The sequence below is a fragment of the Armigeres subalbatus genome, chromosome 2 (assembly GCF_024139115.2).
Source record: "Armigeres subalbatus isolate Guangzhou_Male chromosome 2, GZ_Asu_2, whole genome shotgun sequence".
Taxonomy (NCBI): Eukaryota; Metazoa; Arthropoda; class Insecta; order Diptera; family Culicidae; genus Armigeres; species Armigeres subalbatus.
In genome coordinates this window covers 174581390-174595342 of record NC_085140.1, presented here as the reverse complement: position 1 = coordinate 174595342, position 13953 = coordinate 174581390, and the positions used below count along the sequence as shown (strand labels likewise).

At 39.7% G+C, this 13953-nt stretch overlaps 1 protein-coding gene across 1 annotated transcript; it reads left to right on the top strand.

Moving 5' to 3' along the window:
- The first annotated feature begins 10716 nt into the window (after positions 1-10716).
- LOC134209384 (uncharacterized) lies at positions 10717-11925 on the top strand. The gene has a single exon (XM_062685368.1). It carries the CDS (start codon positions 10717-10719, stop codon positions 11923-11925), a length of 1209 nt encoding a protein of 402 aa, XP_062541352.1.
- The last annotated feature ends 2028 nt before the right edge of the window (positions 11926-13953 follow it).

Here is a 13953-nt window from a genome sequence, read left to right as displayed (position 1 = left end):
ACTTGTACAGATTAATCTCTTTTTGACCTCCAGCTGTACGTACCTGTCGTCTGTAGGCCGGCTTGTTCTCTTATAGTGTACTCAAGCCGTGTCCACCCTGTCATTTGGGGCGATACATGACACATGCGCCCCCCTGGAAGGCGAAGGCATCAGGTTGTGTGCCTTTCTCCGCTTTCCCGCTTCCCTTTTCATCCAGCTTCCTGATCAAAATGCCTTGCGCCCTCTTAGAGACCGTAACGAACTTCCGGAGCTTCAGCAGAGTTTGCTCTGGCTCATTGCTAGTTTAATCCTTTCTGCTTATGAACTCGATAATGGCTGATCGACCACTACCGATCTATTGATGGTTCCACTTTATATGCAATTGATTAGTGCACAGATAAAAATATGTTGTGATTTTAAATGTATTTTCATGCACATATTTGGAGCATGCAAATAAACGTAACATTACATCGATCTCACTTTTCTTTTAAATCGAAAAAAATTTAAACTGTGCTTGCTTGTAAAATTCAATCAAATTTAATTGAGTATCGAATGTTAATTAATTTGATGGTATAAGCTTTAATTTTACACGCCGTTGAATTTTCAAAATTATTTGCTGTGTGCATTTCCTGCGTTATCCGCTCCTAACCCCACCCTCTTGGATAGAGACTTCATCAGTCCCTTCTTCGTAGATGGGTTGCATTCTGCACTCTCAGTGCCTACTACGTTGTTCCCGCATGAATTGCTAACGTCAATGCTTATGTCTGCAAGCACGCAGGAAGGTGTAATCAGGAAGACTCATCTGAGCCTACTCTAACAGGATTTGGACAGTCGTTGCCATAAGGCCTGCCAGGGTCTATGGGACGGAAGACAATCAAACCATAAGCCTGCTTGCCGTTTCAAGCCGGTTTCACCCAACCTTACTAAAGGGGTACAACGTCGCAGCTATGAGCCACGTCACTGTGTTTCGTAGCTCCATAATCGTATGCCAATTCGTAAGCCTGCCTGCACCTCAAATTAGAGCCATTAGGCCTCAATGCGATCCTACCAAATGTCTGTATGTCAGTGTGAATACTGTATATGTAGTTGTGCCTCTTTTTCTTCGTCAAAAAAAAGTCTACGTTTGTCTATGCAGGGGACCGAATGTCTATCAAAACTTTTTAATTTTAGGAGTTCTCCGGTTTTTTTTTGCAAACGGGAGAATTTTTTTAATTTGTCCTGAAAAGTCCAATGAATTTTACTGAAGCAAAACCTTTCGACCTTTAGACGTAAAACTATTCCGGATTTCTCCAGGAAATTCTTCTGTGTTCAGCAGGAAAGTTCTTCTGAATATTAAAAAAAAACCTGTTGGAAAACTTTTCAGTATTTCCACTTGAAATTCTTTGCAGATTCTACGAGAAAATCTTTGGAGTTTCAACAGGAACTTCTTTGGAAATTACTCACTACATTTTTTAGAATTCTCAAGGGACGTTATTTAAAATTTCCAAATTCTTGGAAGCTTTTTGGAATTAGCCAGAGGAGTCTTCGAAACTTCCGCAAGAAACCTTTCGTAATTTCCGCAGGGCATCTTTATTAAAATTCTTCTAAATTTCGAGAATATTTTCGGAATTTCTGCGAGTAATTCTTTGGACATTAAAGGGAAATTCTTCGGAATGTCCGTGAAAAATTCTTCGTAGAAATAATTAGGAATTTAAAGGCAATTTATTCGGGATTGCTAATGGAATTGCTTTGGAATTTATGGAATTCCTAAAGAAATTGTTGAAAATTCCCCGGAAAATTATTTAAATTTTCCACCAAAAATTCTTCAAGTTTTTATAACAAATCCTCACAATTTTCACAGGAAAGCTTTTATAGTTTTCATGGAAATTTATCTGAAATTTTCACTGAGAATTCTCCAAAATTACAATGAAAAATTATTGTGGAATTCTTGAGATTATCCGTAGGGGCGATCCATATACATGGACAATTGTCGTGGCTAATGTCCATCGTTTACACAGTTTTTTGGAAATTTTATGTAAGCAATTGGTTTTTAGTGGTATTTAGATTATTACATATCTTGAATCTATATATATATAAATGAAATGGTCTGTGTTCGTATCCGCATAACTCGAAAACGGCTGGATGGATTTTCTTCATTAGGAGATCTGAAAGAAACATACTGTTACTGATTTGTCGATATCCAGAAACATTAGAGCCTATGGCAGCCCGAAAATGGAATATAAACGGTTTTAGCTGTTGCAAATCCAACAGATCTAGATTGTTATAAATATCGCAAATTTCTAAGTTAGAGTTGTTTCGTTGATAATTGGATTTCATGTCTAGAAGGTCAGATAATATATTCAACGAAACAAAACAGATTTCTTAAAAGATTGATGGTTTAAAAAACCTGGACAATACAATGTGTCCTCTTTATAAACTGAACAGTCCTTAGTGAGAAAAAAATATGTGGTAGCTCAGAAAAAGGTGTTCTATCAAATGAATTTAAAAAATCAACATGGTTTTTCAAAATTAAAAAAAAAATGTTCACGCGGTGAAAGGGGTATCTAAAACTAATCAAAACCTGTCTACGTGGTATATGGACAGCCCCGTAAGAAATTATTTGGATAGGAATTATTCAAAATTCGAAAGCGTATTTAAAAAAAAAACATTGGGGGTTATTCTAAAATTCCTACGGAAACATTTTAAATTTTAAAATAACCTCTGAAAATTATTCTAACTTCCACGAGAAAGCTTTTGGAAATTATGCCGAAATCCTTTGGATTTCAACGGATGATTCTCCAGAATTTCCACGCGACATTCTTCTTGTTTTTAACCAGTGTCGCGCCGATGCAAAAATGACAGAAATCGAATCCAACGGAAATTCCATTAGTTGGCTTCGAGATCCGGTTTCAGCAGCCGTAGACAGAGGATTAAATTTAGGGGAACTGGGGGTAGGACGCCCACGTTAAGGAAAATGCCATTTTTATCAATGAAAACCACCATTTCAGCCAGTTTTCATCAGCGCATACTGAAGAACAGCATATCTGCGACTGACTACCGATAACAGATATCTAATTGTCCATTTTATTGCACAGAAATTTGTTTTTAAAAAGCACCCGAAAAAAAATGATTTTGAAACCATGCGGGGTGAGATGCGCCAGTGGATGGGTTAAAACGCGCATGTGCTTATCGTACTGATTTTCATTTTAATTGCCTACATTAAGGCAATTAACCGAATGTTTCAGCTGTTTCGGTCATACGAAATGAGCATGGGCGTAATGCCCCACACCGACCTTAGAAGTTTGAAGGCCCATAAAATCGTTTTAAAACCATTTTTGACGACGATTTCGTGTGGAACATAAAGAACACGAGTAAGCAGCATGGCTCATGGCTCAATTATTAATTTATCAATGTATAACAGCGACAGAAAGACTAAATTCCACCGAGCTAGAATTGCATCAAAACACGCAAAAATCGTTTTTTCGAGTTTTTCATGTATAACTAGAGAAAAATCATGAAATATATGTATCCAATGGCAATATTTTTCATTGCTTTATCGTATAGACTATTGAAAATAATCAAAATGGGGATATTTAACCTTATTCAGGGGTGGCGCGTTTTAACCCCTATGGGCGTGCTACCCCGCTTCCCCTAATTTAGTTTTCAAAATGATTTTTGTTTTATTGGATTTTGTTTTGTTTGAAATTTGAGTTTTGTTGTACGTATTTGATGTTTTTTTTTTTTTTTTTGTTCGTGTATTTATTTGGTAGGCACTCTGTTTTCTTAACCGCTACTGTGCCGTGATCTACTGTGGTACTCTGCTGTACAGAGTCCACACAGAATCTATTTTTAGATATCCATAATTCGTTATTGTTGTCGTTGCCAGTCCTTATCATCGTGAGTCCATTGTGTTCATTTGTCCATGTGGTGAATCCAGTGATCGTTGCTTTGTTCGGTTGCCATTAATCGAAGAACGTTGGAGGAATGCCTCCGAGAAGAACAGTTTTGTCAGTCGTCAACAGGCAGCCGTGTCGGTGAGGCGCGTTCCCCAAAACGCCACCGTAACTGCGCTTCTGGCGACTTACAAAGGTTTGGTAGAGGGGCTGGGAATCGAACCCAAGACCATTCGCTTATGAGGCGAACGTGTAGCCAACTACGCTACGGGACCCCCATAATTTGATGTTTTTATACGATTTTTTTTTTGGGCTTTAACCTTTATATTGATCATACGCCCTCGCTGTACTATAATAGTTTTCGATAATGGTATTACTTGACTTACACGTGAGTAATCTTTGTATTATTCCCGAACGCACAACATTTTTTTTTAATTTGAAATAAGTCTACATAGACTTCAAGTGACGAGGAGGAATTTCGGAAAAGTCTGCAAAAGTCTAGGGGAGACGGGGTTTGAAAATGTGAAATTTTGGTCTACGTGGTTTAAGGACAGTCCCTTTAGGTTGCTGCGCCATACAGCTATGATAAAAAAAGTAAATAAATAATATTGCTATACACCACGCTGCGATGATAGAAAAAACACAATATACCAGCCAGCACGGTGTGTATATCCGAAGTGTTATTTTCAAAAAAATCAGTATCTCTAAAACACTCACTACACGAAAGTATAGGTTTTCCTCTTTCACGTAGGTGCATTTTTAAAATGTTCTATCGGGGGTCATTTTTCCATACATTTTTGGGGGGGTTAAATCGGCTATCATTTGAAATTTCTATGGAATTTGCACCAAAAATAGTGAAAAAATAAAAATTGTTCTAGATCCCCCGATAGAACATTTTGGTTTACCCACTGTATGAAAGAGGAGAGCATCTACTTGCACGTGGTGGGTGTTTCAGAGATACTAATTTTTGAGAAATAATGTTTCCCCATGGAATGGTATGGAAGGATGAAGAACTGCCTGCCGGCTGGTTGGATGGCCTCATATGCCCAATCTATAAGAAAGGGCACAGACAAGAATTTGTCAATTACAGAGGAATCACCCTTCTGAACTCGGCGTACAAAATCCTGTCGCGTATCCTGTTTAACAGACTGAGATCAACGACGGGCCAGATGTTTAGGCTGCGGATGATCCTTGATAAATTCCGGGAGTACAACTTGCAGACTCACCAACTGTTCATTGATTTCAAAGCAGCGTACGATTCAGTGAAGAGAAATGAGCTGTGGCAGATAATGTCCGAACATGGTTTTCCGGCGAAACTAATTAGACTGATACGTGCAACGCTGGATGGCTCGAAATCAAGTATTCGGTGCAGACGAAGTGTCAACCTAGCTTGTGACCTTAGACGGATTGAAGCAGAGTGATGCACTTTCGAATTAATTGCTCAACATTGCACTCGAAGGTGCTATTAGCAGATCTGGCGTGCAGAGGAACGATCATCACACGGTCGCATATGCTCCTGGGCTTTGCGGATGACATCGACCTTATTGGAATCGATCGCAGAGCAGTAGTGGAGGCTTTTGTCCCACTGAAGAGGGAGACGGCGAGGATAGGCTTAACCATTACCTCTGGTGACAGGTAGAGATAGGGGAAGACCTGGTGGTGTTTGTGTAGAGGTAGTGGTTGGTTGATGGGGAAGTGTTTGAAGTTTTTGAAGAATTTATTTACCGAATTTATTAATCGGACCTGGGGACCCTGAACGTTCGGAGAAACTGGAGGAATATCGCCCAAGACCGACGATTATGGAGCTCCCCGAGCAAAAATGAATAACTAATTGATAACAAATTCTATTATCCGGTTATCGAACATATTGATAACTGAACTTGTTATCATTTTGGCTGAATTCAAGAAAAAATTTTCAAAACGACTTATCTGCTTTTGTAAACAAAGATTCAAACGACGATTTGACGAATCTGAAAGCTCTCCCACGCAAACCAACACCACCAATTGGTAGGTGAAGGTTTGCGCTACCTGTTGATGGTGTTGGTTTGCGTGGGAGAGTTATCAGATTCGTCAAATCGTCGTTTGAATCTTTGTTTACAAAAGCAGATAAGTCGTTTTGAAAATTTTGTCTTGAATTAAGAGCCAACATAACAAAAATGATACCAGAATTTTATTCCTGAAATAACTACATGAAAACAAACTAGCTTATCACTGATACCATATTGATAACACATTTGGTTATACATGTTATTTACTCAAATAACTGATTTAGTTATTATTTAGTTATCAGCCATCACTGTTTTATCGACCAAAATAGTTAAATCTTTTTTGCCGACTTCGCATTGGCGCATTGAAAAAAATGTTGGCATTCACTTGGAATCGAACTCGAATCGAGTGATTGTACGGCGTTGTCTCTAGGCACTCACCCAATTGCGCTTTCTTGAGGGGCAGAAGAGAAGAGCACTACGCTTTCTACAATTTTGCATTTACTGAAGACTATTCATAATCAAATCATGATGCCATGAAGGCTGAACACGTGCAGGGTGCAAAGCAGAATAACTTATTAATAACAAAATTAATTAATAATTATCCAGTTATATTGATAACTAGAATTGTTATCATTTTGGTTGAACTACCAGAATTTAATTCAAAATAGCGAATCGGCAATCAATTAGGATAAATACGGTTCATCATCCTTTCATTGAATACATTTTTTCAGTTGTGGCCGATTAAATAATAGGCTTAGGTCAGTTTCTCTCTCTTATTGTCAATCATTAGGTTGCTAGCAGCGCCATGCTGGTAATCGATTTCGGTAATAGGTTTAATTCAAACTAAACCACAACCTTGTTAAAAAATAGTATTAGGGCTACTCTGTGATGGTTCATTCACAGCTTCCAAAGGATTTTCTATTTCACAACTCGATATTCCCATGAGTCGACCGTACTTTCAACATCGACTATTGGAGGTTTGACTCCAGATGGTATTGCCCGGGTTTATATTTTGCCTTCAAACCTAGGTTTAAATTGTCAATAGTGATTGTTTTCTCCACAACACACTAGATCGTTGTAATTTCTTGATTATCCAACACTTCCAGTTAAATTTTCCACTTCTCCATATATAAGCCCTGTGAAACTCAAGACGAATTATATTGCGGTTAGTCAAAGACTATTCACCGTTCCTGAATGAGCACATGCCCTTGGATCATATGTTCCGGGAGCTGCAAGGCCATTTTAAGTACTACTACAACGCTTGGTGCTCAGATACATGTTTCATTATTCAACGACACCTGAAATGAAAGTAAAATTAACAAACATAGTATAAAACAAATAAGAAAATTTCAACTTTTGTGCAAATTGCTTTGTTGACAAACAAATAAACAAATCGTTGGTGAAGGGGAAAATCACCGCCTGCTTAGACGAAAATTTCAGTTTAGTGTTTGAAAACAGTTCTTGTCACACATATTCATAGCATATAGGTCGGGTACATTTAGCAGAAGTTAGTATAGTGCCTTGGAACAAAATGACAACTTTCATGATCATTTTTCAAGGCTTCCGCAGATCTGGAAAATTTATCCGCAGCACGTGCTATCAAAGCATTTATCACTACAAACCAGCACGTGACAGTAAAATTTTCAAAATAATTAAAGTAGCTTTTTGCTACAGGTATGTTTTTCTTAGGCGACTATTTGGCGCTTATTTTTGGTTGCGTCGAAAAATATGCGGATGAGTAGATTTTTTATGCGCGGTACAATATGTTTGAAAGAATAGCGTAGCCCGGTATCTGAACGACGTGAAATTTAGAAGAAAAAACCAAATTTGTATTGATAATAAATTTTGTTTTTATTCAGTTATCAGTTAATCACATGATTGATAACTAAATATCAAGATGATTATAAGGATAACTAATCGTGTTATCAGTTTGATATCATTTCAGTTATCTGCCTTTGCTTTGCTTTGTAGATCTACAATACGCCAGGCACAGGTGTATCGACGCTGTAGCGAACCAGGTATCCAGGTAGGTACTCTGTTTGACAGAGTGAACTTGCTTGGTTAGTCTTTCGTCGGCGAACAATAGGCAAGTTCACAAGGGCCGATCAACGACAGATCAGATGTTTAGCCTGTGGATGATCCTTGACAAAGTCCGGTAGTACAACTTGCAGACTGACCATCTGTTCATTGATTTCAAAGTAGCGTACGATGCAGTAAAAAGAAATGAGCTGTGGCAGATAATGACTTAACACTTGATGGCTCCAAATCAAATCAATGCAGACGAAGTGTCAGCCTCGTTTGTGATTTTAGATGGGTGACGCACTTTCAAGTTTATTGTCCAATATTGTACTCGAGAGTGCGATTGGAGATCTGGTGTGCAGTGGAACGGCCCTATCATCACACAGTTGCATATGCTCCTGGGCTTTGCGGACGACATCGATCACATTGGAATCGATCGCAGGGCAGTAGTAAAGGCTTTTGTTCTTCTGAAGAGGTTAATGGCGAGGGTGAGCTTAACGTGCTGTGCTGTGTTAAGTGTGCTGAAGTGCTGTGTTCAATACTTGGAGGGAAACTAGAAAATGATATGTGGCGAAGACACATGAATAACGAGCTGTATCAAGTATAGGGGAAGGAGGGGCAATATGCCCTAGCTAAGCATAGACTGCTTTTATGCCTTAGCTACGTTTTTCATGGGTGTTTCTACCACACGCAACAGTTAAACAATATAGCTAGCTGATGCCATATTAAAATTAGAAAAAATCTCAGTCATATTGATAATATTCACATTTCAAAAATGTGGTGATATTTCGTTGCCGGAAAACTCATGAGACGCCTTTTAGCAGGCAGCTCTTAGGGAACAACGTACCATGCGTCGGCACATCAGCATTCTGGTATGGACAGTGCGTGGAGACGCGAATACATTGTAGGATAGTTCCACTAGGGCATTTTGCCTCGCCGAAATGTTAGATGTTTCATCAAAATGTGGAAAATTTCAGTTTTTCCTACAATCTATCTATTATTTTGACACTTTTTTCGCCTAACCTACATCATTTCACGTCTAGTTTGATAAAGGCTATCTCAAACATGGTAAATATAAATGAATACCCGAAAGTCGTTTTGCCCGGGGGGCGTTTTGGGGCCTCTTCCCCTACAAAGAAAAAAATATGGTGAATCGTACAAAATACGGCAAACTTCAGAGGGCTGGTCACTTAGCCAACTAGGTATATCGGTAGGTACAATAATACATATTGTATGCGACACACGATCCCAAAATACTATTTTTTTGATCATAGTAGCTGTGTGGTCAAGAGCTCCAGTGACAACGGTCAAACAAATCGTCACGCGTCAGAAGCTTGCCGGTCGACTATAAATAGCCGGCGCATCAGCTGATTGGTTCATTATGACACTGGACGGCAACCAATCAAGACCACCAGCAGGAAGGAAGCAAGCCTATTATAATCATATTATAACTATAATCAATTATTAAATAAATATAATACAAGTTTGAAACCCTGCCTTCTTCTGCTGGATTCGTTGTCCTGCCGTACCAATCCCCGGTCCAATACTCCGCCATCTTATTTTGGATTCACGGCCGAATACAAAACATTGGTCCTTCGAACCGGATCCTGGACTGGCGAGCTGTTGTTAAACGGATATTTCGTGCGTGTTTTCCACCGATTTAACTGCAGTTCGGACGTATAACTTGTGAAGCGATTCTTGTGAAACGCCAAATGTTCCATTGAATAATTCCACCCAAGATGGTGTTGTCCCGTACTCCACCCCGTAGAAACCCGGAAAATCCGGAAGATGTGAAACTGTTAATCCAGAAACGTGGCCAAGTGAAAGCAAAGGTCACGCGAATTTTCAATTTCTTGGTCACAGCAGAAAATGAAGACAGAAGGCTGTCACTTCCTCTTCTGCGGGTTCATTCCAAGAGCCTGCAGGTGATTTATCAAGAATATAGCGATATCCATGATGCCATTGTTGCCGTCGTTGAAGAAGAAAATGTTACTAGTCAGGAAGAGAACTACATTGAATTTGAACCTCTTTACAACGAAACCCTTATCAAAATAGAACCGATGATCGAAGCATTCGAGAAAGAAACCCGAGCAACATTGCCCGTACCTATGCCTGCGACTTCAGCTTCAGTAAATCAATCCTCAAATCAACCTGTTATCATTCAAGCTCAATCGTTCCGTACTCCCTTGCCAACCTTTTGATGGTCGTTACGAATCATGGCCACGCTTCAAGTCAATGTTTCAAGACATAATGCAACGATCAAACGATTCTGATGCAGTCAAGTTGTATCATTTGGAGAATTCATTGAAGTGTGATGCAGAAGGTGTAATTGATTTAGAAACAATTCAAAACAATAATTACGCTCGAGCTTGGGACATTTTGGAAGAACGTTTTGGAAACCAAAGGCTGATAATTGAATCACATATTCTTGCTCTACTGAATATGAAGAAGGTTTCAAGAAAGTCGTCGAAAGATCTCCGAAATCTCATCGATGAATGCACCCGTCATGTGGACAATCTTCAAAAACTAAATCAACGTTTGACAGGAGTATCTCAACTGTTTGTGGTGACCCTACTAACACGTGCCTTGGACGACCAAACCCACGAACTTTGGGAAGCATCTATCAACCAAACCGAACTTCCAGAATATGAGCAGATGGTCGAATTCCTGAAGCAGCGGTGCGTGATTTTGGAACGTTGCGAACCCACGATTCTTGCTACAAAGACGTCAAATTTCAAAGCTTCGAACTTCAAATCTGGACCTTCTAGATCGTCACATGCTGCGACAGCAACATCCGAATATGCGTGCGATTTTGTTCCGGTAAACATCAGAATTTCAAATGTCCGACATTCCAGAAGATGACTGTAGAGCAGCGTCAAGATAAGCTGAAGGAGATACATCTTTGCTTCAACTGTTTAAGAAAGGGCCATCGTAGTGCAACATGTCCTAGTGACAAATCATGTGGAAAGTGTTCCAAGAAGCATCACACTTTAGTTCATTTCGAGCGACGCGACAAGCCGGAAGTAAGAACTAATATACCACAAGCATCAACCGAAACAGATCTAGTGCAACCAGCACGGGAGAGGCCTGTAACTGCATCTTGTTCCAGTATGTTCCGTCCACCAGTCAAGCAAGTTTTTCTGATGACAGCTATGGTGAATATTATGTCCAAGAGTGGCGAAGCATATCAAGTTCGAGCATTGTTAGATTCAGGATCTCAAATCAATCTGTTATCGGAATCTTTGATGAAGCAATTGAATCTTCCAAAACAACCGGCTAACGTTCCCATTATTGGTGTAGGAGGTGCGAAATCCCATATACGCCATCGAGTGGTGGTGAGAATGACGTCCAGCTATAACAATTTCTCTGCCTACGTTGATTGCCTCGTCACGCCAAAGGTAACTGGATCCGTTCCATCAGCAAATGTTCAAGTAGATGCATGGAACATTCCCCCTGGTGTTATATTAGCTGATACATCATTCAATAAATCCCGTGAAGTTGAAATGCTGATTGGAGCCGAACATTTCTTCAATATTCTGAAACAAGGCCAGATCAAGCTTGCAGATAATCTACCTACCTTGTACGAAACAAAGTTCGGATGGGTTGTAGCTGGTTCACTCGAAGAAACAGAGGAAGATTCTCCAGTATGTGCAAATTTGGCTGTGACCGACGGACTAGAAGCGTGTTTACAGCGATTCTTTCATCAAGAAGATAACACTGAACCAGACAATAATACTAATGAACAAGAACAATTTGAAGAACATTTCCAACGAACCTATCGTCGAAACAAAGATGGACGATTCGTAGTCCAGCTACCCTTTCGTGAAACAGTTCAAAAATTAGGAAATTCCAGATCGCTAGCATTGAAACGATTTCTGTTATTGGAGAAACGACTGGCGCGCAATCCAGATTTGATGACTCAATATGCTGAATTTATCAATGAATATCGACTATTAAACCATTGCCGAGAAGTGAGAGAAGAAGAAGATTCCCTGGTCTTCAAACATATTATCTTCCACATCATTGTGTCCTCAAACCATCCAGTAGCAGCACCAAGTTGCGAGTAGTGTTTGACGCGACAGCAAAAACAAGTGAATTTTCTTTGAATGACGTATTGATGACAGGAACTAGCAGCCAAAGTGACCTGTTCAGCATCGTACTACGATTTAGGACTCATGTTTATGCCTTTTCTGTGGACGTTACAAAATGTACCGACAAATTCTCATCGATCCTTCCCAAACACGTTACCAGAGAATATTTTGGAGATGTTCCCCATCGGAAGAGTTAAAGGTATTGGAGCTTTCAACCGTTACTTATGGAACATCAGCAGCTTCGTTTCTAGCTGTAAGGGCACTTTTTCAGTTAGCCCACGACGAGAGAGAGAATTATCCGGAAGCAGCAGAAGTGATCTTGACCGATTCTTATATGGATGATTTTTTAACCGGCTCAAATTCAATTGAAGCAACCAAAAAATTACGTTGTGACCTAGAAACGCTAATGCTGAAGGGTGGATTTCCGATTCGAAAATGGTGTTCCAACTCCGGTGCTGTGCTTGAAGGAGTACCTGACGAAGATCGAGAATCTCTGGTTACTATACAAGACTTGAGCGCAAATGAAGTAATCAAGACTTTGGGACTGCTATGGGACCCGAAGAAAGATCTGTTCCTATTTAATAAGTCATTTGAGCCAACAGACGATAAAGACAACGTGACAAAGCGACGGGTACTGTCTCAAATAGCGAAGATATTCGATCCTTTGGGCCTAGTATCACCTGTGATCGTAGAAGCAAAAATAATCATGCAGAAAGTTTGGGCTACACAAATTGATTGGGATGATACTGTGGAAGGCGATTTATTGAAGCATTGGATGGAGTTCAAAGCAGCATTAAGTCAACTCAATAATTTCAAGATTCCAAGATGTGTCGTTTTTCTTGAAACAGAAACAATGGAGATTCACGGTTTTGCAGATGCCTCCAAATCTGCATATGTCGTCTGTATCTACCTTCGTTGCATTCGAAAGAACGGATCTGCAGAGTCTCATCTTTTATGCAGTAAATCAAAAGTAGCTCCTCTTCAAGAAATAACTATTCCAAGATTAGAACTGTGTGCCAATTTATTGCTAGCCAAGTTAGTAGACAAGGTAGTTCCTGTTTTGAAATTAAATATCCATGAAATCAAGTTATGGTCCGACAGTCAAATAGCCCTGGCTTGGATGAAGAAACCTTTGGATCGACTGCAGGTATTTGTTCGAAATCGTGTAGCTGAAATCAATAAGTTGACCAAGCATTGCCATTGGAACTATATTAAAACGGATCAAAACCCAGCGGACGTTGTATCCCGTGAAATGAAGCCAGCCTTGTTAAGCAAAAACCAGCTGTGGTGGAACGGTCCAAACTTCCTTCGTGAAGCTAATTACAAAACAGAACCTATAGAAGATATACCGAAAACATAATTCCTGAGCTGAAGGATGTTGTCATCGCAAATCCAATAATGAAGCTGCCTGAAACCAATTTCGACCGCTATGATTCATTTCATAAGTTGCAGCGTGTATATGCTCATATCGCACGTTTTGTTCGTCGAGTTAGAACAACCAAAGAAGAGAGGAGCTCCTGTTTAAAGCTGACCGTACAAGATATGCGTGTGTCAATGAAGTACATCATCTATGTTCTTCAACAAAACGATTTTCATGAAGAACTTCAGTGCATCAAACGTGGTGACATTCCAAAGCGTCTGGCTGCACTACAGCCGTTCATCGATGAAAATGGTCTTCTACGAGTGGGTGGACGTCTTCAAAACTCGAAATTGCCTTATGATGCCAAACACCAGCTGTTGCTTCCTCAGAAGCACCGAGTAACAGAATTACTGATCAAGAAAATCCACGAGGAACGTCTCCATGAAGGTCAATCCGGTGTATTAGCAGCCATTCGTCAACAATTCTGGATTCTAAATGCTCGTTCAATCATTCGCAAAATAATTCACAAGTGCATGAAATGTTTTCGTACCAAACCAAGAATGTATCAACCATTGATGGGAAATCTACCTGAGTTCCGAGTAAACATTGCTGCACCGTTCGAGCTAACCGGAGTAGATTATGCT

Bases quoted from the DNA above. Each gene is read 5' to 3' on its own strand.
- LOC134209384 (XM_062685368.1), top strand. From the start codon at position 10,717: ATGACTGTAGAGCAGCGTCAAGATAAGCTGAAGGAGATACATCTTTGC.